This window comes from Symsagittifera roscoffensis, chromosome 5, assembly GCF_963678635.1.
Source record: "Symsagittifera roscoffensis chromosome 5, txSymRosc1.1, whole genome shotgun sequence".
Classification (NCBI taxonomy): domain Eukaryota; kingdom Metazoa; phylum Xenacoelomorpha; order Acoela; family Convolutidae; genus Symsagittifera; species Symsagittifera roscoffensis.
In genome coordinates, this window is record NC_087066.1 from 2930954 (window position 1) to 2956071 (window position 25118).

At 36.5% G+C, this 25118-nt stretch overlaps 2 protein-coding genes across 4 annotated transcripts in view; one reads left to right on the forward strand and one right to left on the reverse strand.

The window, feature by feature from the left end:
• Positions 1-25118, reverse strand: part of LOC134846098 (uncharacterized) — a 464945-nt gene that overhangs the window by 363830 nt on the left and 75997 nt on the right. The gene's annotated exons all lie outside the window — the stretch shown is intronic.
• LOC134845624 (cytosolic purine 5'-nucleotidase-like) lies at positions 1169-24601 on the forward strand. Of its 3 annotated transcripts, XR_010162757.1 has the most exons (6): positions 1169-1741; positions 2077-2363; positions 2779-3082; positions 3328-3719; positions 12746-13144; positions 24269-24601. XR_010162757.1 is itself a non-coding variant. In XM_063862618.1 (5 exons), exons 1-5 carry the CDS (start codon positions 1366-1368, stop codon positions 13007-13009), a joined length of 1623 nt encoding a protein of 540 aa, XP_063718688.1. In that variant the 5' UTR covers positions 1169-1365; the 3' UTR covers positions 13010-13231. The 3 variants fall into 3 exon arrangements, 2 of the variants coding, with proteins under 2 accessions (XP_063718688.1, XP_063718689.1); XM_063862618.1 differs by lacking the exon at positions 24269-24601 and having other exon boundaries at positions 12746-13231; XM_063862619.1 differs by lacking the exon at positions 24269-24601 and having other exon boundaries at positions 1642-1741; positions 2081-2363; positions 12746-13231.

Here is a 25118-nt window from a genome sequence, read left to right on the forward strand (position 1 = left end):
CACCGTTAATGATGATGATGGTGACGATGATGAAAGAATTAATTCCCATAAAAAAATTAAGGCAAAAATAAAAACAAAAATATTAAGTCAAGATCGACAGTTTGAGCAGGTACACGGCCCGTTTTCAAGTGTCTCATTAAGCGGAGAACAAAAAAATAGTTAACTTCTTAGATGCCGGGCTGTTTGTTACCATGGTACGGCTGCCGCTGAAGCGGAAGAGCGAAAAAATCACAAGTATAAAGATCTTGTAGATGATGGATATCTTTTTCAACCGCTAGCTTTTGAGATTCAGGGCGCGGCCGGCCTCAGCACAGAATTTTTTTTGAGCAAGCTTTGTAAGAATCTAAGCATATGCCCTGAGGAACCCAGAGCAGGCAGCTTTTTAAAACAGAGAATCTCCCTGGCAATACAGATTGCGAACGCCGCGGAACTAAAAATGACAAAATAACTTTCGATGAAATTTTTTATGTGTAACATTTATAAATATATTATATTTTCTCATGTCGAGTTGCGTGTTCTTATTGAAGAAACGTAACCCGTATCGATTTTAATTGAAAAGGACTTCAACACTTGTCATCTTCTTTTATCATTATCACTTCCATATCTAGAGAATTCCAAGGATTTTGACTGAAATACGTGATGAAGGAACTCCTGACGGTAACCTCGGTTACTAGATACTTTTCAGCTTCTGATTACGTACTTCTTAGATCCAATGGACCGATCTACTGCTAAACATTTATCAATTATAAACCTACGTCTTTATAAACAATTTTTTGTTTGTTTTCTTGGGTAGTCTTTTCTACCCATAACCTAGAAACCAACAGAAACAAATTCTATATAATAATTTCAAAAAATCTCAAAGCATGCCCAATAATATCGTATTTTCTAGAATGTAGTTATCCAAAAAATTTTGATTTTAACTATTCAATTGCTTCAGAGAAGCCCATTTCAAAAAACTGATCCAGGTGAGAAAATAATTTGAAACCATATACTCTACGTTATGGTTTTTGCCTTTTCGTTGTTCCAGCGAGCAGCATGGAAACTCAAATAAAAATTGGATTCTGTGTCTCGCCTACTGTATTCTTCTGTTTGTTTTATCTTGTTATCCGCTAAGATTGTCTATGAGATGAATAGAGCAGAGGTGTTCTGATGGATCATTTTTCTGTCATATATGGTTACACTCTGAGGCTAGATAAAGTTGATCGAATCTCATTTTGTCTATCAATCCTAATTGTTATCAAATTGATCACAGTCGTTGACGTGAGCTGTGTACTTATTTAATGTATCTCCATTTGAAGGTTCATACCAGTATATTAACCGAACGCTAGAAGAAAGCCAAATCATCGCCTAAGGTGTTCTGTAACAATGAATTCGGATTCTAGATACTTGAATACCTTCCAATCCAAAATTTTCGTCAACCGACCTGTAAACCTTAGAAAAATAAAATACTATGGCTTCGATATGGACTATACCCTGGCCTTGTATAAATGGCCGGTATACCATGAAGCTCTATTTCTTCATGCTCTTGATTCATTTGTGTCAATGGGATATCCGAAAGAGCTTGGAGCCTTGACCTATGACATCGACTTTCCAGTGAGAGGACTGTGGTTCGACACGCTCTATGGGTGTTTCCTGAAAGTGGATAGTTTTGGCAATATCTTCATGTGTGCCCTGGGATACCAAATGAAGAGCAAGCGAGAGATTGAAGAGTTGTACCCTGGCCGATTTGTCACTTTCACTGGTCAGTAGAGATCAAACTGCCTAGCTGTATAAAAAGGTCTCAGTGTACATCCCATGTAAATTTTAATAATTTATTTCAAACTCCCTAAAACATAATTGTTTGATTGTTTAAAATAACTGAAGAAAGACATCCATAGAAACAGTCCCAAGGCGAAGCTTCTTTATTCGACAGAACTAGAACCAATGATTTTTTGAGACGTTAAGTTTAATCGCTTGTTTGTTTATCTTTTAATGCAGTTTTGAATCGCCTGGTATTTTCTTTTTTTTTTGAAAAAAATGTCACTGAGCAAAAAATTTTGCATGTTTATATACAACAAACATTTTGGATCTGTTTAGATAGAATGTACATATTCAACACTCCATTTCACATCCCGGAGTTGATGTTCTTCGCAGCTGTCATTAATTACTTTGTGGAAAAAGACCAACTTAGTGGACGTTCAAGCAAAACAGGTGTCTTCTTAGCAGAAGGAAGCTTCAAACAGTTCAGCGAGTTGTTTGCGGATATGAGGGAAGCAATCGAAATAGTGCACATGAAAGGCAGATTCAAGGAGTACATCCTAGAACACATTTCAGAATACATTGAGAAGGATGAAAAGATTCCTCTCCTGCTGCAAACATTGAAGGTGAAGATATATCTGTGGAATGAGGGCATAAAATGTATTAAATAGCTTCAGATCAGTCTTATTTACACTAGCATCAGCTTATTGTATCCTTAAGAACCACAGTGGTTGGGGAGTGAGTCTCTTAATCTCTCGGTCATAGGTTGGAATCTCAGACGTGGCCATTTTTTTTTACTAAGTCGAGACTTATTTCTTTTTATTTTTGCACTTTATAGAGCTGATTTTTTGTCGCGTTCTCTCTAGTGCTTGTAAAGCGAAGCTTCGCCTCTGTGTGTATGCTTGAATCAAAACTTGAACAGCTGGTGTTCTAATGGGCAACGAAATCTCATCTTCTAACGTAACTTTGTTGTTTTTATGAAATTATCACTCTGAAAGCATTTAATGAAAATATATAAAGCAGAGCTCATCGTTTTTTCAGACAGAGGGAAGAAAAGTGTTCCTGGTTACAAACAGCGACTGGGAATACACAAATGGAATCATGACATACTTGTTTGATCAGCCAATCAGCGAGGATATCAAGGGGTCAAACTGGTTCAAATTATTTGACCTGGTGGTGACTAGCAGCCGCAAGCCCAAGTTCTTCAAAGAGGGTACTGAACTGTACCGGGTGGATCCAGCGACAGGCGAACATGTTGCTATGTTTGGTGAGAGTGGGAGTGGAGTGATGCAGCCGAACTGCGTGTACAGTGGGGGAAGTGTGGATCAACTGGAAGACGCATTAGGTACAATCAATTTGTTCGCCATTGATCTATTGATTCGAAAACATAGTATCAAGTACTGAGGTTTCAAAGATCAACAAAGAAGTATGATATATATTTTTTGTAGCATTATATTATCCCTTTTCACGATTTAGTCGGTGCCTTCAAAGTTGTTCCGCTTCTAAGATGAGAAAATGAGGCTGATATTGTTCAAATGAAGGCCAGAGTTGAGTTTCTTCTATAATTAAATGATTTTTCTTATTTTTCAGATGTGCAGGGTCGTTCAGTGTTGTACATTGGAGACCACATTTTTGGAGATATTCTGAAGTGTAAGAAACACAAAGGCTGGAAGACTTTCTTAGTAGTGGAGGAGCTGGACCATCAGCTGGCTTGCTGGGTCAAATGTAAACCACTCATCCGAGAATTAGAGCGAGTGGACTTCATAAAAGTAAACAACCACAGAGGTCACTACAGTCTCGCATGTCAGGCATCAGAAGCTGAAGATGGTGAAAAGACAATGAATGGGGGTGAGGCAATGACAAACGGGCTTTCAGAGGTGAAAATGGGACTGAAAGAGAAATTGAGGGCGGTAGATTTGACTTATGGGAAACTAGGAGGACTTTTCCAGAGTGGATCGAGAGAAACATTCTTCGCTTCACAGGTGAATTGTACTCCGGCTTTCACTTTATAATATGCTTAAGTAATGATTGGGCTCGATGTGGCTTGCGAGGTAGGGCAAACTGTTTTCGTGGCTCGTTAAAATTTAAAAATTTCATAATTGACCTCAGTTTACTTGAAATTCGCAAAATAAGTAATAGGTCAAGCTTTATTTGCACAAGCGAAGCGTAGTGTATTTTTACGAAGATTTGTTTTCCAACCTAAGTCGCAAATAAAAGTGTTCATTGGTGGCACTTTTGGTATATTTCAAATTATTCTTTTCCAAGCCTATTTAAGCATAGGCAATTTAATAGCGCATGTTGCGGCTGTATTTTTTCTACTAGTGTAAGTTTCTGCTGAAAACAACAGGTATTATGAAAATGTATGGGATTTGTTGCTGTTTATTTTTTTTTGCGACGCTTTGGAAAAGTATTGCTTTATTCGCGGAAATTTCAATTTCATTTCAAAAACTAGAGCCGATTTCCTAATAAATGATACCAATGGACAAACTGGCGGCTTTTTTTACGTCCCTGCGAATTTTGCTAGTCTATTTTAATTTCACCTCACGTTCTACGGCCTTCAAAACTTTCGGAAGGGGGATTTTTGACCTTTTTTTTCTTTATTTTTTTAAATATTAATTGTGAAAATCTGAGATATAGGTTTCAATCAAACGAAAAAAATTATGGTTTTCGCCCTTCTCAGTTGGCCATTCCCTAAGTTCGGTAGAAAAAAGTTATGGCCTCAAACAAGCCCATTTTTTGACTTATTCGTTAATTTTCTCAAAAACTACCCTGCCAAATCGATGGTTGAACCCCAAGAAAAAGCCAATTATGCGAATCTTCCCTGTATAAGCGGCTATGCCCTATGTTTTGAAAAATATGGCCTTAGAAAATGTCCAATTTTTGAAATTCTGTCCGTTTTTTTGGAAACTTATTCTTTTTTTCAAAAACTTTAATCAACATTTTTCTATTTAAAAGGTTTAATTGGTTTAGTTCTTAAAGTATGGTATTTTTTCCAATTAAATAAGTTTTTACTAAAACTGAAAGTTCGCACATTTGTAAACTTATCATGTCTAGTTTTGCTTTCACTATTTTTTCCGTTTTTTTTTCAATATTCAAACAGTTTGTTTATGTTATATCGACTCAATTTAATTTATGAAATTTTTCTTGACAACAGTTGTGTTTTCATGACTGATAAAATGTTACTTTGTTGTAGCTAATTCTAGGTTAAAACTATTAAAAAGAATAAGAATTAAGATGAATTAGTCGATAAGTTAAAACATTAAACAATGAGAGATCATTCTCTCCGCCGGAGAGAAAGGCTAATGAAGGTCATATATGAGTGACCGGTTAATTAACTAAGTATGTTTTGCAATAATTGCAAAACCTGATGTAAAATCACAACATTCCCCTAAGCAGGAAAAAATTTAAATTGCGAATAAGGTAATGCACAAGAACTAACTATGACTGACTCCTTTCTCCCCCTTTAAGGACGAGGGAAAGAAAATTAAAGCGCCATAAAAATGAGGAACTGACACTAACTAAAGCTCCCTATAGCATTAAATACAGCTACTATAACTGCAAGAAAGATTATCCGGAATCCAACGGATAAGGGTTATATTAAAGCAAAATAAAATGCGGTGAAGTTTACACAACGTTTTATGGGTGGGGTCTTGCTTTGTAATAGACTAACTGAAGGGAAATCGATTTGGATGATTTATGAGAGCACACGATGATGTTTTCTTTTTCTGGATTAAGTTTATCCGAAGGATAAAGTTCTTAAGTTTACCGCTCGACAAATTAATATTTGAAGATTAGCACCAGTTTATAAGGTAGTATGTGCTTCTTGGTAAGCCAAAATAACAGATTAGAGTATAGCTGAGTGATTACAAAGTTTTATATTCTTTTAAAAAGTTTTCAAGTTCTGTGTTGAAAAGTTCGCTATCGAGATCGGAGTGATCTCCAAAATTCTCTATTTCCATTCTCAGTGATTCGTCGGTTGATGAGGTTGACATTTGATCAGATGATGTTGAATTTGAATCTAGGACGATTAACTCCGCCGGATTTGTCTTGTTGATGGTGTCGTGTGATCCTTCAATTTCTATCACGATAGGATCGGCCGCAGAACCCGAGGCTTCTTGAACGTTCTCTACAGCATCAATAAAATAACGTTTACCATAAAATTTTGGTGGACCATCATTTCTACTGGAGCGGCGGATGGTAGGAGGAATTTTACCGGAAACGCTGGTAGGGTTGGCAGGCATAGTACACTCGTCAGGCATAGTACACTCGTCAGTTGAGTCCTTTATCTCGTACACCGGGAAGTCCGTATTTGAGTCGTTATCCATTGGATTAGACACGTCTTGCAGGTCCTGTTGTTCAATGGTGTCATTGTCCCTTCCCTGGTTTATGGTTCTCTGTTCCTCAGTACTATGTGTTCGGTTGGCGGGTATTTTACTTATTGGGCACTCGTAAGATTGGTCCAAAGATTGTTCTCTGCTTGGTTCGATGTCGTTTTCTAAAATCTCAGATTTTATTTCAGGATTGGTTATGGTGTGATTAGAATTATTTGCGATTGAGAGGTGAGGTGTAAGTGAGTCTGAAATAAAACGCTCTCTGGCTACATCTCTACAAGGGAAGCCGCCCGCTATCCATTCCCATTCACTAGTATCCGAAATATCCGACGGAATTAGCATAGATTCATCCGAAGCAAGGTAACCTGGAGGGGTTGATGACTTCTTTGAGTGGCGTGTTTGTCTTCTTGTAGTATTGCGTGATGACCCTGATATGCGTGTCCTAGTTAAGTTGTCAGAAGGGGTCGGATCCACTTGTCTGGTCCTTTTTTTCGTTGGCTTTTTCGTTCCTGATTTACGTCTTACGCCTTCCTGTTTCTGACCTACTTTAACAATAGGATTAGGAAAATACGGGAATGAAATGTTTCCTTTAAAAGGTCTGATTTTATTTGAAGTAGAAATAGGAATCGCAATGTCGGATTTTCGTATTATTTTTCCGTCGGATAATTTTAACTGTCGAAGTAGAAGAATCTATAATTCTTTTATTTAGTTCCTTATAGAAACAGTCTCGGTTGATGTTACCGTTAGTTTTCCGAAGGATTTTACCTTGGAATGGACTTTTGATTGGTAGTCTATTTGGGATGATTTTCGAGGATGAAGCATAGTCCGTGTCGTATCCTTTTTCTTTCGGGTTTTGATTCTTCTTCGCTATCAAGTCGTCCTTGTAGCCATCCTCTAGTCTGACGTCCGCATTCCAATCCTTAGCTCGTTCCTTAGACAGAATTGGTTTCCCTTTGTCTAAAATTCCAAAGGAGGGTTTAAGAGAGGCAAGTTGTTTCCAAATAGTATTTGGTTTTCTGTTATAGTGAATTTCGAAGGGTGAACATTTAATTTTTGATTGATAGGTAGAACGTAGATTCCAGATGATTTTCGAAACGGCACTCTGCAGTGTGCTTTTATGATGTTCTTTTGAAATAGCCAGTAGTTTGATTTTCACAGTGTGTACTAATTTTTCGACTAATCCGTTGGAACGGTGGTCGCCTACTGTACAAAAGATTATTTTGATGTTGTTGGAATCGCAGAATGATTTGAAGTCTTGGCTTGTAAAGCAAGTAGCGTGATCTACCCTTATAGAATAAGGTATCCCGTGTAAGAATATGTAGTCTTGTAAAAATTCTACAACTGTTTTTGAAGAAGTAGACGATGTAGTTTTTGCCGACGGGAATTTAGAAAATCTGTCGATACAAAGTAAAATGTATTTCTTTGACCCCCAGTAAGAATCCAAAGGACCCGCGAAATCTAAATTAAGTTCTTCGTTCGGTTCCGATAGTGGAGGAAGTTCACTAATTTGTGACTTAGGAATGACAGTTTTCAAATTCTTACCCGCCGATGTACATTCTGAGCAATTTATTCCGTGAAAGTAGATTTGCCTGTTAATATGAGGCCACCAGATGTATTGAGCCAAGTATTTCATTCCAAATTGACCTGGATGTGTTTCGAAGATCTGCATTAATCTTCTCCACCTTATTTTGAAGTGCTTTAACAATTGGGCTTAACATGGGATCGTCTTTTGTCAAGAGAGCTACTAACTTGGCGTTAAATAAAATATTTAAATCCAAGGGTCGATCCGGCAACTTCAAGTTTTCGCGGTATTTTTTAACGAGATTAGCGTGGTCTGGTAAAAGTTGAAAGTCTAAATCTACGGAAATACCGGAAGTGGTGGGATTAATTACAATATTCTTATTATTCATATTAACAGTATCTACAATTTTTTTTATCTACAGGTGAATTAATTAAACTACAATTAGAGATTAAAAAATAAAGAAATGCGGAATTAGAAATGGAAATAATTAAAGTATTTGTATTAGAATAATCCGTTGGAATGCAATTTGAAGTACAAAATTCTGTTCTTTTGTGATTAAATGAGCAAATTGGAAAAGACGAGTTAATGAGTTTTAACACTGCTGCTATTAGGTAATTACGTAATAAAGCGTAATCGGAATTTTCCAGATTAAAACCAATGGCTGAGCAGGTAGTTCTTAGTTTCTCCGACGGATTTAATGATTTATTTATCTTATTAATGTTTGCTACTACGAATTCTTCATCGTAATGTGATATTGGAAGAGCTTTTCCTGATGGAATTCTAGAAATAAGGTCAGTGAAACCCATGTCTTTTCCTGCGATATGTTTGATAGAAAAATTAAATGGTAATAATCTGTCTACCCATCTTGTTAGTCTACTGTGGTAAGTTTTATTCCCGTGGTTTGGTGATAAAGCGGATAATAAAGCTTTGTGATCAGTAATTACTTCGAAATCTGATCCGTAAAGGTAGTTCTTATAATGTTCGACGGCCCATACAACCCCTAGTAGTTCGAGCTCATTCGTAGAATATTTAGACTCGTGAGGGTTTAAAAAGAGTGAAGCAAATGAGATTGTTTTCCAATCGTTCCCATGGAGTTGTTCAAGCGAAGCTCCGAGTCCATTATGTGACGCGTCTGTTTTTACTCTAGTTTTACGTTTCACGTCAAAATGGGTATTCTCTGTTAGGTTTACGATTTCTTCTTTAATTTTTTCAAACGCTTTTGTATGGTCATCGTTCCATTGGAATATTGATTTCTTATTTGGAAGCGGTCGTAGTGGGCTTCCTAAGGATGCTAAGTTTAGGACGAATTTAATGTATTGGTTTATAGAACCAAAAAATGATCGTAGTTCTTTCAAATTCTTCGGAATAGGTAGATCTTTTATGGCTTTCGATTTGTCGAATAATGGGGTAATACCTGATTTAGAGATTTTGAATCCCAACCATTCTATTTCTTTTTGAAAGAATTTACATTTTGACCATTTCACCGCGAAATTGTATTCGTCGAGGGTCGATAAAATTTTTAACACAATATTCTTGTGGTCTAAGAATGATCCTTTGGAAGAGTCCATTACTCTTTGAAATTCGTTAGGCATATCCCCTAAGCCGTAAAAACCAGTTAAAAATTGGTAGGTACCCGTAATATCACCACCCACGATACTGAAGTTACATTGGTTACTAGTGAATTTATCTAGTGCTAATTGGCTGTACGCGTTTTTAAAGTCTAAGTTAGTAAACCACACTTCTCCAACGGAATCATTAGTAATTTGTGCCGCGACATTGTCTACCAGTTCGTGGATGTTTGGCATTTGATATTTGTTCTTGTAAATCTGTTTGTTTATGAACTTGGAGTCTAAGGTTAATTTGATGGATTTATCTTTTTTACAAGTGATGACTATTGGGCTAATAAATCTGTCTTCATCGCAGTTTTCTAATTTTTTAATATGTCCTTCCGCTTTTAGTCTATTGAGTTCTGTCTTTACCGCGTCCAGTAAGTGAAGGGGGACTCGTCTTCCCTTTAGTTGGATTGGTTTTAAGGGTTCATGGAAATGGGTGATTTTCATCTGATTTTTAATTTTTCCAATCCGAAGGAATAAATGTTTGAAAGATTTTGTTATATTCAGAACTTCCCTATCTTGGTTTGTTTGAGAGATGGAATTTATTGACTTACACTGCTTGTTAGTCTGAAAGTGTGGGAAGTGTTTCTGAGAGACTTCTATCCCCACTTTTGGAAGGTTGTCGTTTCCTAAGATATTTCTCTCGTGTCCCTCGGTTAGGAAGAATTGACAGTCGTTGTCTGACCAACCATTTGAAAATATCGGAAGCTTCACCTTTCCAGTGATGTTTATGGCATTATCTGTGAATCCACAGTATAGGTCTCTAGTTGACTTATCCACTGGATAAATTTTCAAGTAGGGGTCTCGTAACTTTAATTCGTGAAGTACGTTTTTCTTAAGGAAGCTCACCGGGCTAGCTGAATCCACTTGAATGTTTAAAATTACTTGGTTTTCTTTTCCGAGTCCAATGTTCAATAATTTCTTCAATTCTTTTCCATCGTTATCAAAAATCGTAGTTACATTTAGTACAGAATAATCGTCGTTTTCGCTTTGTCCAGATTCTGACCATGCGTTTATGACGCCACAACATTCTCTATCCATGAGGTCAGTATTTACATCCGGAATATCCGACGGATTAAAATCTGTATTATCTACAAATTGGGTATTTACAATGTTTACATTTTTGCGACGAGATCTACAAAATCTGGTGAAATGTCCTTTAAATTTACAAGAAGTACAAGTCGTGTCCTTTGCTGGGCAAACTGCTAAGTGACCTTTTGAGAATAATCCGCCACACTTCATACAGTTGTTACTCCTTTCGATGTTAAGGGTTGGTTCTCTTTTGACGTTAAAGTGGTTGCTTGGTTTGTGTACGGATGATCCGTTGGATTTAAAATTATTGGTTAACTTCAAGTGATTTAAAATTCCTTTTTCGTCTATGAGTGCTACATTTAGTGCTTCGCGTGGAGGGAGGGTTTCTGTTAACAATTTCTTTGGATGTCGTAGTTTTTCATATTATTTATGAAAATATCTCTTATCCATTCTTCTTCTCCTGCGGTTCTGTCGCACTTTTTCGCCATTTCAGCTAAGGCACCCCAAAATTGTTCGAGGGATTCTCTATCGCGTTGTTTTCTATTTAACAGTTTATGTCGTTCAAATGTGACATTTGTTTTTCTCACGAAAGCGATAGCTAAGAACTCCCAGAATTCCTTAAAAGAAATTTGTAGGACTTTCACCTTGGTAAATTTTTGTCCGAAGATCCTTTTTCCTTCATTTCCCAGTGCCAGATATAAAACCGAACATAATTTCTTGTCTGCTTCTTCTATTCGCATTCCGTTGAATTTCTTGGTTTCGGTTTTTATCGATGCTGTTTCTTCTTCGTCATATCGTCTTTGTTCTTGGGAATTTCTCTCCAATCTCGAGCGTCTTTGAGTATCTGTTTCACCGTCCGTTGAGTTTTCCAAATTTGGAGGTAGTGGGTGTTGTCTCTCCGACGGATTGAGTAGATTTTCTATATCTATGTTTTCCTTAGCAATTATAGCTAATTGAAACAGATCACTCCAGTCTTCCCATGGAATGGGTGGGTCTACCGTATGGTTTTGCCAAAAAGGAGGTAATCCTCTCACGTTAGATTCGTTAGATGACTGCGCCATGATAAAATGTTACTTTGTTGTAGCTAATTCTAGGTTAAAACTATTAAAAAGAATAAGAATTAAGATGAATTAGTCGATAAGTTAAAACATTAAACAATGAGAGATCATTCTCTCCGCCGGAGAGAATGGCTAATGAAGGTCATATATGAGTGACCGGTTAATTAACTAAGTATGTTTTGCAATAATTGCAAAACCTGATGTAAAATCACAACAATGACATCAGGTTTTCAACTTTTATCAACATAATTTTCTGAATTTTATTTTGAGTTCTGTCTTTCTTTTTCACTATTGTGTAGCGCATTAGGTTTTTTGCATCGCAAGTGCTGCGAAGCTTGCTTCGACTCTGTGTTTACTCTTTCGAAAACTACCCAGCCAAACTTGTGAGATAATGGTATCAGTTGAAAGAGCTAGTAGTAGTTTTTCTTTTGAATAAGCGGCTAATCCCTTAAGTATGGAAATCACTAGTGCTTTGAGTAAAGTCCATTTTTTTTGGAAATTTTGAAAATTACACGTTTCGGTATCTGTACAATCGAAGACTAAAATATTAAAACAAGTGCATCCAGCATTAGCTGGGCCACTAGTTTACCTCCAAGCGACTGAGGCTTAAATGTGAGTACGTGAGACTCCTAATCATCAGGCGGGAGATTCAAATCCGGAAGATTGAATTACTTTTTTGGTCAAGATTTTGCTGCATAGCATTGGCAATTTGATAAAAAACTGCAGCTGCTTTATTGGTGGCTAGTGTAAGTAAAATTACAAGAGGTCGTGGATCAGATCTGGGAACTTGTTACTCCTTATTTCAGCAAAAAATTTTTCCAGGGTGTGATTTTAATCTTTTAAGAGTAATGAACGTAGTGAAGACTCTTATATAGGTTTTGGTGATATTTTTTCAGGAACGTCTTAAAATGCTTTAATAACTACAGATGTGCATTCATACATATTGATGCATTTATGAATGCGCTTGGGTATATATGAACTGTTTGAGTTCAATTGAAATTCATCAGCTGAAATTTACCTAAATAACACTCTCCAATTACAAACATAGAAATGGCTCGAAAAAACGAAAGTGGACATGTTACGAAAGTGGAATTTAATTTTTTGATTTCCAGCGGAATAAAAACTTTACTTATTGATCCAGTTTTTATCAAGTTGGGTTAATGCTATCAAAAAACGCCATTCATAAATTTTTCTAGAAGTTCAATTAGGTTCATTACTCTTTTCCAGCTGTCTGTTGGCTATGTTTCCCTTTTCCTGATTTCGTTTTGTTTTGCCTGTTCAGAGCTTTTTTTGTATTTTCCTCGCTTGTGTTTGCGAAGCGCCGCTTGGCCTCTGTGTACACGATACTGAGCTTCACGCTTCACTGTTTTTGCGCGATTAGATGTTCTCTATTTAAAAAACCCTTGTTTTGAATAGAAGCGACACTTTACATGGAACTTAAGTTTGTTTCAGGTGAAAGGCTATGCAGACATCTATGCCACCAGGTGCACTGATCTGCTACACTACCCTCTGGACTTCCACTTCCACACACCCAGACAGAGACTGCCCCACGAGATGGCCTGTGAGGACATCCCAGAGTGGACCAGTGTGAGTGACTCATTCGACAGGGAGCACAGACAGCTCAACAAGATGACGTCAGCACAAGCTAGTGTCATGATGAATCACCTGCCCAATATAGCAGCTGTCAATTCCGACACTGATTACCAGAAGCTGTAGTAATTGATCAGAGGATCCGAAGCAAAATCGCAATTTATTTTGATTGGTGATGCAAATTGATGGACGTCTGTGAGAGTAATTCACGAAAGCGAAGGCAACAGGGTGCAAATTTGATGACAAGTTTTTAATCGAAATGTACGCAAAATTTATTTTATTTGTCTCAAATATTTGATACTTTTGATTATTTGTAATCAGATTTTAACTTTTGTAATCAAGATGGTTTTTCAGCGTTATTTGGTCCATAATCGTTATTCGTCTAAGTTACTTATACACTTTTTAAGTGTTTCATTTAGCGAGTGAGTAAGGTTCAGGCCTATGAAAGAAGACTCCGTTAAAGCAAAATTCAAGGTTTTTAACTTTATTTTTTGCCAATTAATGCTTTATTATTGGGACCAAGTCATGGAAAGGAACCTTGCATTCGGGCGTTTTTATACGCAAGTTCACAAAAACTCAATTTTCATAGTTTGCGTATTGTGTCGAGCCGAGAAAAATATTTTAAAATGGTTCCCTTTTGGACAAATTCAGAGACAAAGTTTCGAAAATCCGAAAAAAAATACATTTTTTTGTTCCAAAGCGAATTGTAATGTTGTTGTTTTTAGCCCGATAGCGAAATGTAATCAAAACATTTTGTTATTCTTGCCCTGCAAACGGCTGAGTGTTGCTGAATCAAATATTTTTTTGGTTCCGAACAACTAGTTAAACAAGATCAATTTGGTACTGAATCTCTGTACATAAATGCATCATTTGAGACATGTTTGTGTTAGCTGATCCGTGCAACATTGCAGCTTATTTGAAGTGTTGGCTTTTCGTTTTTACACTTGCGAAGCGAGTTTATTAGTACGAACCTTCTTTTTTTTCCTGTCGCAAATACTTAAGTCGCAAATATTAGTGCGGCACCTTTATGGTGGGGCACTTTAACAGCTTTTTGATAGCATTTGATCTGACATTCGAATAGTTAACATAGTTGATGCATTTTTATTTAGCTATTTGTTTCAAACAACATAACAATATTGAAAACTCGATTGCAGAAACTCAATATATATCGCAATTATTTGAAATGCATAATTTACTAATAATGTGGCTTTATGCTTTGCGGTTTGTTTCATGCAAAGATAGTGTGGATGCGTTCAGTTTGTTGCATTCCAAATTATTATCTGCAAAATTGAGTCTATTTGTAATGGTGCAACTTTTGCTGAATTGCATTGGCAAGTTATTAGCATATGTAGCTGCTTTATTCGTGACTAGTGTTTGTCAGTTGTTAAGCTTGCGTGGCTGAGTGGATAGTGTATGAGACTCTCAATCTCTTGATTGCAGTAGGTCGCAGTTCGAATCCTACGCGTAGCCGAGTTGTTGCGCTTGATAGAGCTGCTTTTTGGTCGTGTTCTTGCAAGAATTATTACTCTTCTGGTAATAAGATCGGTTTTTCAGGTGATGGTGTTTTAATCAAAATTTTTATATACGGCGGGTCTCCGAACTTATTTTGATTGTCTCAATCTCCACCTATTAATTGATTTTACCAATTGAATTGGAATTCGGGAAGTGCCGAGTTCCGGAAATTTATATTAACCCTCGCCTGGATTTGCAACCAGATAACTAGGTGTTCGATGAACGCAGTGCAGACTCTTTTATAGGTCGCGACGATTTTTTTCCAGGAAAAGTCTCTAAATTTGTTCACGCTCAAATTCACTTTTCCGCGGTTTGTCTTTTGACTTCTTTTCCAGATCAGTTCATTTCCTTTGTTAAAAAAGGAAGGCAAACTCCACTTTCGACCAACAAAAGTGTAAAGGTCACGAAAAACTTGATCGACTTTCGAAGGTGGAATTAAATTATCGAATTTCCCAGCCGAAGAAAATTTTCATTTCTGATCCAGTGGTTTCAAATGGGGTTAATTTTTATCAAAAAAGGTCAATCATAAATTGTTGAAACATTTCAAAAAGCCTTAATTAAGGCCATCTATTTATTTCATTTGAAATTGGAAAGTTAAGATTTTTCAAAAAAAAGGTACTTTTTCTTTGGACTTAGGTTCATTGACTCTTTTTTTAACTGTCTATTGGCTCATTGATTCGTTTCGTCTGGATTCTTTTCCCGGAAGCCTCTGTTAGCAACAAATTTACCGCTATAATTACAAATGTATTTTGTGCACGTTAGCGTCTTAATTCAAAATTTTCTTTTAATGTTGGTTGTTATTTAACCAACTCGTAAAATTTCATTTTTTGTTTTGTTATTCTTTTTTTTTGGCTTGATAGGCTTTGGACTGTATTATATCGGCTTTGAGGCCTCATAAACGTGATGTCGTTTGACGAGCAAAAAGTTTTTGGTGTGTATGTATTTTGAAGGCGAGGTGGACTTACTAACTTTTTATTAGTCTCAAATTTGTTTGAATTTTTATCCGGCTTTTTTTTGTTCAGTCTATTTTGGTTATTATATTGACTTAGTGGCCTCGTATTGTTTCAATTGATGTGCGAATAAAGTTTTTGTGTGTCTGTTTTAAGGTGGAGGGGGACTTAATATAAAGGTTTTATTAACTAAGGTAATTTCGGCTTCGTTACAACCTCGTAAATTTCCCTTTGGTTTTGATTTTACATTCTTGTGTCTCCGCGTTTTTTTCAAAGCTAGCCTTATTAATTTTGATAGTTCTGGTTGTTTCGACTCTGGTTTTTTTGTGTTTTTTTTTCCGACTTATCAGCTTTCTTCTTTTGTATTGCAAGTGGCGCGAAGCTCAACTTCGCTGCTCGCTTAAAACTTTGTTCACAGGACGTTTCTGGGCTCTTCAGATAACTCTTTTAGCAACTGAAGTTCCTGGTAATGGTAAATTTCATGTTTTGAACAACAAAGGAAAGCTGAATATTTTTTTTGGACAGCAGATTTTTTTTTTGTGTTTGTTCCAACTTTTTATTCAGGTTTTGAAGTAGTTTTAGCATTTACCTTCTAGCCACAACAAAGCAAGGAATGCGGTCTCAAATCTAGATTATTTTGTTAAATGACAATAATAATTCAAAATAAAAACAAGAATAGCCGGTGGCTGTGCAAGTAGCAGAGAATTTTCCGACCGCACTCTTACAAAAATACATAAAACGCTTTTTCTGGTTTCAAAATATTGTTTTTTTTTGGAGTCGTGTGATAAATGGAACTAACGAAAACCTAGAATTTAGGCATATTCGACTGTCAGAGTAAAATAGGTCAATCTGGCTACGGTTTCAGCCGAAAATTGACAAAGAGTAAATTTGAAAAATTGAATGGGGCTTAAAAAGCTTCGGAAAAGAATTTTACTGTAGTTTAACTAAAATTTCAAGGCTAGAGTTCAACTAAAGTTTCTTCTATAAAAAGCGTGCTCCCTTGCTTTACTCTCTCGAAAGTTGTTTTTATGTTGGTTGTAAAATTATGATTTGCCTGTATAGCTAAGATTCGCCTGTTAGGATCGAAGCTATGTTATGAAGTGAGTTGCTCTGATTTATTAAGAGTCGATGGACGAATTGAAGAATCCTATGTAGGTCATGATAATTTTTTTTTCAGTGAAAGTCCTAAAATTTGTTCGGGCTCAAATTTGATTTTTTGTGGTTCACTTCAGTTTCTTTGTTGAAAGGAAGGCAAGCTCTCATCGGACAGGAAAAGTTTGAAATTCACAAAAAACGTGATGGACTTCTAGTTTCGAAAAGCGAATTTAGTTCTCAGATTTCCCAGCGGAATGAAAAAGTTACCTATTGATCCTGTTTTTAAAATATCAATTAAGTGGAGATCAAAAGTTTTCAGGACATTTTCACTTAAAATTCTAAAGTCTGTTTTTTTGTTTCCTTGCGTTCATTGACTCTTTTTGAACTGTCTGTTGCCTGTTTTTTTTTCTGTCTCTTGCAATGCTTAGTTTGAACCCTGCAGTAGCTTCGAAATTGAGGAGGATTTTACAAACTCCGAGTCAATTTTTTTATTCGAACGAACGTAAGTTGTTTTTCGGTTCGATGATATCGGTTCTTTAATTGTTTTTCCGCTCGCCACTTGGGGATGATAGGATTGTACTGTTTGTGGTTGTACGCTCAGCGCTTCAGATCGCGTCTTTTTTTATTAGCCCTGGCTTGCTCACGGCAGGATCAACCGCGGGGGGGGGGGGGGGAGGAGGGAGATGTCATCCATTTCGCCGCAGCCGTTCCCACCTTGGAGAGGCGGATGACACTGGGACCCCTCCAACCGTGGCCGAAATGGGATTCGAACTCATGACCCTCGTGTTGAGAGACATATGCCTACTCCACTCGACCATTGCTGCTATCAAATTGCCCTCTGCATTTGAGGAAATCTGAATTCGTTGGATTTTTTTTAGTCATAAAGCAGAAGGCAAAAATAAATGCAACAGTGCTCAAATAGTTCAGAGTTTGTAAGAGTCATGGACTGTTTGAATACTCTTATATAGATCTTGGCTGTTGTTGTTGTAGCTACATCGATCTCTGCTTTGAGCCTCTGATCGATTTAGAGAGATCGTTTATGTTAGAGAGATCGAGGGAGAGAGAGTTAGGGACATATTGATTGTGATCGTGTCTAGTCATGTTGGTTTTATCTCGTTCAATCTATCACTGCAGTTCCCCAGGGTCTATTGCGGCAACACCGGCGTAGAAGGGAAATCAACTTTTCTACTGAAAGCGTCTTTGTGCTGGTTTCAGCACCTGCCCTCTGTATACCACAACCAAGAGGGAGGTTTTGATTTGGTTATGAAACCCGTTCTAAGGGCCAAATTTTTCGGGTTGCGGAGAACCGAGTTTTTATTAGATACCCTAGAAAAACTTCCGTTATGTGAGTTTATGCGATAAGATGCAGATGTTTGGCAGCTTCTTCGGGATTCCTTCATAGGATCTTGATGGTAAGTGAGGTTGGGTGTACCCGGCAGTTAAACAGATGGTCGGTGGTATGTGGTCCCATGTAGCAAATTAGACAGACGTCGGGTATATTGCTGTTTATCCTGTGTAATTCTGTGGTGTGAAGGTTTTTGATCCCGGTAACGTACTCAAGTTTAGAGGTGTTCTCCTGGTTTTCGTTAAGCAATCCGTCTATTATATTGGTCTATGGCAATTTAGTTATAGGGCTCGATGATTTTTGTTGATAGGTCGTTTCTTCAGCCATTTTTGGCTACCCCAAAGAGAGCTGGTAAGTTTTTTTTGCACCCGGTCATATTTCCTCCTGACGTCTTTAGCCTTCCTTCAGCGGGGATACATGTGTCATCCATTTAGCCATAGTGTGTCTCTGTTTAGGAGGGAGATGACACTGGGACCATTCCAATCGTGACGGAAATTGATTCGAGCTCACAGCCTTCGTGTTAGAGGCCGCGCGTTTAACCAATCGCTAATAAACGCTTGAAGGGGATCAAGTGAGGTAATATAGGAAATCTTTTTTCAGCCGTGATTTGGATTCTTGCAATTTTCTCAAAACGGATTCTTGCTATTTTATCGTTGTCTGAGTTTCGAGACAACCTGGGCTGAGTTTTTTGTCGTTTTTCAGATTAGATAGGATAAAGGGTAATAGAAGTTTGATTAGAGCCTGACCTCCAAATTTATTTCTTTAGCATTTTAGTGGTATGTTAACTACTAATTACTGCTTATTAGTGCAATTTTTTTTACCTAATTCAATCGCCTTGTTTAGAAAAAAAAAACAGCACGAAATTTGGACAAAAAAAAGTTTTTTTTTTGATCTCTTATTTTTCAGTTTTTTGTTGTTCAAACAGTGGTCAGAAATTTCTGTGCTATTGACACAGCAACTGGTAATCTTCGTTTCCTTGTTGTCTTTAACGTTCTTGAAGCCCAAAGTAAGGTCCGATAACCTCAAATGAGATTCTATATCAAGTACTTTAAGCTGTTATTAAGATTCTGAACATTCCATCAGAAAAATTTCGTTAAGCTCGACAAAACTTCAAAATGGGTCAGCAAAAAATAATAATTACCAAAGTTTTGTAGAAAAGCTTTGTATGATTCCAGTGTGTTTAATACGTCTCTATCGTACTCAAAGCCAGCAATATAGATAAGTGCCGAGTCTTTATTTTGCTCAGAATGAGATACTGTGCAGCTTTTTTGGAGTGTGCATGTTAGTAATTTCTCTCATGGATAAATAGTTTTAGTTATGGATTACAGAATAACTCATATTGTAGCTTTACATCGTATATCAAAGCCGAAGGGCTCAAGAGCGCTGTTTGTTGTAAAATTTAACCCCGTTGATCTTTTGCTATGCAAGAGTATGATTGTTCGTTGAGTCTTAATTGTTCTCTTCAAAGCAGTTCTTTCGTGTTTATCTTCTGGTCTCAAATCACTTGAAACATCACTGCAACACTACATTTTGTTAATTTGACTGCTCGTTTCAAAATGCAGTTCAGACATTCTTCGCTTGTACTCTTAGTTGTTGGTTGTTGTTTTGAGGGGGTTCGAAACACCAGAGTAAATACTGATAACTGGATCGAACTGACTAATAACCAGCAGGATGTCGATAGCTTCCAGGCAACTCTAAAAACGTCAATCCAGAAACAAGGAAACAGAGATCCAGATGATTGGCATGAAGTTTTCAGGTACAGTCAGACGGCAATGCTTTTCATATAGCGGTTTTCGAGCTCCAAATTTTGATTGCATTTTACGCGATTTGGGTTGCCATGAGAGAAAAACTATTGGTCATGATTGTTGCTCAAAGTTCCACTAGAATTCCACTGGCACATTTTGTTTGATGAATTCCGGACGCAAATCCAATTTAGAGAAACTTATTTTTTTTTGAGAAAGATTTGGATCGATTCTTGTTTTGTTTGCAACAAACAAAAATCTTAAAAGCCCTTGAAAATTCAACACGCAAATTTTCTTCAAAATCAACAGTCAAATTATTACAATTTTAAGTACATGTATATAATTATTATCGGTACCTAATATGAGCTTAAACAGCGTCGATTTCTGATGAGGCTAAAAAAGCGCCTTGTTTGACTCTATTTTTTGTCTTAGAATTTTAAACATCGCCTTTGAACTTTTCGAGGGTATTTTTTACCGGTTGATGAATTTAAAGAGTGCCCGTGAATCTTTTCAATTCTCTTCGAGGAACTAAATATTTGACTAGATTTGATAGTTCACATTTTCCAACGGTTTTTTCTCTACTTTTTGTTTCAGCTTTTTTCTTGAACAACGAGCTCAAAATGCTTTTCGCACAACGCTTCGCTTCAGTTCATTTAATATTATCAAACAGTTACCTCCAGCGGTGAATATACCCCTAGTCTGTTTGTTTTGCTGCATTAACATCATATCTTGACTTTTTTTGGTGGCTATTGTTTGAAAACTGAAGTGACCATGGCGCAGAGGCTAGAATTTTTCATCTCGGGGTCAAGGGTTTGATACCAGAACCTGGCAGAGTTTTTCGTCTCTTAGTTTTTTCTTGTCTTTCATTTTTTAGTGTTTGACCTTTTAAGAGCTACTTTTAGTCGCTTTTTTTCTTGTGTTTGCGAAATGCAGCTTCGCCTCTGTTTGAAGATATGTTGGATATTTTTCCAATTCTTATTTTTTGGTCTGATGCGCAGTCAACTAGAATTCTTTCGACTCGTTGACTGATTGGTATTTTATGCAATTTATTCCTCTGGTTAAGTGTTTGTCTATGAAGTAATTTTTCGTTTCTCTTGTTCACAAATTTATATTCCGGAAATTATTTCACGCCTGAGTTTAACGCGTGACTTCTTTTAAAGTTCACATTCTAATTCAGTTCCTTAATGGAAGGCAAGTTGCGCTCTGCAATAAAAAATGTAAAAATGGCGAGGAAATTGGAGCTGCTGATTTTTGTTTCAGAAGTAGTTCGGTTTTGATATCAAGTTTATCATTGGAATTGTCACATTGTTGCATTGACATGTAGTTACATGCAGATTTATCATATCAGCGTCAATTCAATATAATTTTCTAATCGGACAATTCACTCATGATTTCATTTTTTTCTAGGAACTGCAAAAATCAGAAAATGTCTGTCTTCTTTGGTTGCGACGATTCATGTACAACGGAAAGAGCAACATTTGTTCTGTTCAGCTCTTCGCCGAGAGTGCCCCAGGTTAAGATCTACTTTCAGTTTTTTCGGCTAATTTTCTGGGCTGGGTAAGGTTGTTTCACCCCACAACCAACGAGTTCGGATCATGGTGAGCCTCGAACATCCGACCTTTCGATTCATAGGAAGAGACGTAACCAATTCGCTACCGCTCCCCTAATTGTTTGTTTTGAATTGAATTTGTAAAAACCATGAGATCACCAGGAACCAATCAATTGCTGACTATCTGATACGAATCGGGCGCTATTTCATTTTGATTTTTTTTGGAATTCTGTTTTGACTTAATAATTTGCTTTTTAGGTCACGCTCTTTATATATGCAGATGCAAAAGCTGAAATTGACAGCTAAATTTACGTGGTTTCAATTTCCAATAATGTATTTATCGAGCTTTCCTGGCAAAGTAATAGTCTTACTATTAATCCAGTTTTTAAAGAGATATTGAACTGAGTGCGTTTTTCGAAATGCTCTTATGTTTAGGTTTTATGATTTTTTTCCAGAAGAAGTTTTTTTACGAGCCGTTGCAGTCTTTGAAATAATTTGAAATATTTATAAGTATCATTGTTTACCCTTGCGAAGCAAAGTGTATAGGTATGAACTTTAATTTTTTTCCAATCTAAGTCGCAAATAAGTGCTAGTTTTGGTGGCACTTTTGAATCGTTAGGACGCGGTAGCAGTATAATGTCATATGTGCTTTGACATTTGATTAGTGGAAAGCTAACAAAGTTGATGCATTTTCAATTATCAATTGAACCGGGAAAAGTTATTTGTTTCAAAGAGCAGTACAATGATAAAAAGCTCGATTTCAGAAATTTTCCAACCTAATGTTTCTCGCATTTTTTTTGAAATGCATAATTTAAACATAATTTGGCCTTAATGCTTTCCAATTTGTTACATGCAAAATTGTGTCTTTTTGTATTTTATGCTACTTTTGCTACATCGAATTGACAATTTATTAGCATATGTCGCTGTCTTATTGGTGGCTAGTTTTTAGTGATTTTAAGCATCCGTGGTTGAGTGGTTAGTGCGTGAGACTCACATTTACTAGGTCGCAGTTTCGAATCCGACACGTAGTCGAGTTTTTGCTAATTCGAGGCCTATTTCTACTTTTTCTTATTTCATTTGATCGAGCTGATTTTTGGTAGTGTCTCGTAAGTGTTCGTGAAGCGCAGCTTTGCCTCTGTGTTGAATAGCTGGCTTAGAAAAATCATGATTTTTGCAAACCGATTTGAAACACAGCTTCAAGCAAGCTATTGTGCGAAAAATTTCCGCTTCAATAGGTTATTCAAGAAAGCTTTGAAGCGAAAAAACTTCGAATTATAGGAGCTTGCTTAAAAAAACAAATTTAAAATATTTCGAAGTTTTGTCGCTTCAATAGCTTGCATAATCGTTTTAATTTTGTTTTAAGCAATTCACTTCCATTGCTTGCTTGAATATTAAATAAAAACTGTTTTGCGATGCAATCCAAGCTGCGAAACAATTTCGAAATGTTTCAATGTTCCGTCTCTGAAGTAGCTTACTTCCAAAACTTTTTTGTTAGCCGATTCGTTCTATGAAATAACTTGAAATATTTTAGTTTCGTCGCTCGCTTAGAGAAACTTCAAAATTTCGCAAGTGGATTCATTATTTGAAATTCATCGCTTGAACTTTTTAAATTTAATTACTTAGGTTTTTTGCAAATCGATTCGCTCTGTGAAATAACTGAAATAATTCGAAGATCTATTGCTTGAATAGCTGCCGTATAATTTTTCACGGAATTAATATTTATCCGGAATAATTATCTCGGACCGATTAGCTTTATTAATCAACTTGAAATATTTGGAAATTTTTTTCTTGAACCGATATGCTGGGTTCTGTTTTCGGCTCAACTGGGGGTCGACCCTAAGTTTGTCGCTGTAGTTATCGCTTGGTAAGTTTTTACCAATGCTTTTACTGATCTTTAGAATATCATCCAATACAATTATGAATTTTTTGTAAGCGTAATTTCTACTTTTTCAAGTTTTTTTCATTATCTTCTGCCGCAAAATTTGTGTTGTATCTCCAGGGTTCCGAAGCTCCGCTTTGCCTGTTTTGATTTTTTTATTTTGAAAACCATGGTTTTTATAGCAGAAATAAGAAAGATTCTGCCTCAATTTGTTCTGGACAGTTGTTTTTTAGCTTTTTTGCTGCAGTTTTCGGATAATCGAATGATATTTCTTTGTGAAAAATAGAATTTTTTAATTATCAATTATTTGTTGTTTAATCTGTTGATAATATGCAATCTTTGATCGATTTCAATTTTTCATTTTTTTTTTAATCCAAAATGTTATGTTTTTTCACAATCAAATAGTCGAAACGACTGATCCCACCCCTTTAACGCTGATGTATGTCACCTCAAGACTAGGATAATTTTTCTTACTTGTACCGGTAATAGTTTTGAAAAATGAAGGTTTTGAAGGATCGTGATGAAATTTGGTTATTTTTTCAGCTTCTTATCTGCCTGTTGTATCGCAAGTAGTGCGAAGCCCAGCTTTGCCTCTGTGTTTATTATTGTGGCCGAATTTTTCTGTGCTTGCACAGCAACCGGCTAGCCTTGTTATTTGTTCATTTATACTTATCGTTTTGTCTTTAGTTTAATTTTGCAAATTTAGTCAAATTTCTCCGAAAGAAAATGTCACATATAAATGTTCGAATTGGGAGAGCGTCAAGATGTTCTTTGAAAAGACAAACTGAAAAAAGCACAAAATAGAATTCGGCGTTCCTCAGTGAATAATTGTTTCCCTGCTTGGCGTTGAGTTCGATGCTGCGGATAAACTACCCATATTGATAGCGACGAATATTTTGTATAGAAGGTTTCTTCCTAATAGATTTTTTGCAATGTTTTTACCGGATCTAATTGTGGGATGTGAGTTTTATGAGGACGCAAGTGGCAATCAAGGGAACCTGGGATCAAACGATTTATAATGTTTTTAGTATGCGCTTAAGATTGTAAACTAAAAAGTGACTTTTCTTTCTAATATTAAACGAAAACCGAGAAAACGTTTTTGAAAAGTAATATCGATCGGGACACGGCTGCAAGGGCTTTGCTAAGATATATCACGCCATCTGCCGATTGTATTGAGCACCTAATTTCGCATGAAAATCTGAAAATCACTCGATTATAAAATTTCTTCCATTTGGTGGTCGAAACTAATATGTAAAGTTTCAAGTATTTCTATTTTTCTCTGTAGCAAATTTTGTATATCTAGAATGTTTCAGTTGCCAACAATCTCCAGTGTTCAATGTGATAAGTCTATTCCGAACAGTAGATGATTTCAATCCAGTCTACTTGGGCTCACTAATGTGTGACATTGGACTGATATGGATTCAAACAAAACCGAACTCTTACCAAGTTTCCGTCAAAATTAACCCTCCCACTGATTTGTACCTTGATCCGACAACAAATCCTCCGACTACAACTGTCGTCACAACTAGCGAGACGACGGCTACTTTTAATCCGACACAACCTGTTACTTCTCAGAGCACTGTGAGAGTTGTTACGACACAGCAGCGTGAAACGAGCACGGATTCGACTACAGCTTCTGTGAAGCCTCAAAACGTGTTGGTGTACTCCTGATTATTTGTTACATGACAGCTAAATTTACGTGGTTTCAATTTCCAATAATGTATTTATCGAGCTTTCCTGGCAAAGTAATAGTCTTACTATTAATCCAGTTTTTAAAGAGATATTGAACTGAGTGCGTTTTTCGAAATGCTCTTATGTTTAGGTTTTATGATTTTTTTCCAGAAGAAGTTTTTTTACGAGCCGTTGCAGTCTTTGAAATAATTTGAAATATTTATAAGTATCATTGTTTACCCTTGCGAAGCAAAGTGTATAGGTATGAACTTTAATTTTTTTCCAATCTAAGTCGCAAATAAGTGCTAGTTTTGGTGGCACTTTTGAATCGTTAGGACGCGGTAGCAGTATAATGTCATATGTGCTTTGACATTTGATTAGTGGAAAGCTAACAAAGTTGATGCATTTTCAATTATCAATTGAACCGGGAAAAGTTATTTGTTTCAAAGAGCAGTACAATGATAAAAAGCTCGATTTCAGAAATTTTCCAAC

Coding starts and splice junctions, on each gene's coding strand:
- LOC134845624 (XM_063862618.1), top strand. CDS start 1,366: ATGAATTCGGATTCTAGATACTTGAATACCTTCCAATCCAAAATTTTC. Junction 1,742..2,076: donor CCGATTTGTCACTTTCACTG/GTCAGTAGAGAT, acceptor GGATCTGTTTAG/ATAGAATGTACATATTCAAC. Junction 2,364..2,778: donor TCCTGCTGCAAACATTGAAG/GTGAAGATATAT, acceptor TCGTTTTTTCAG/ACAGAGGGAAGAAAAGTGTT.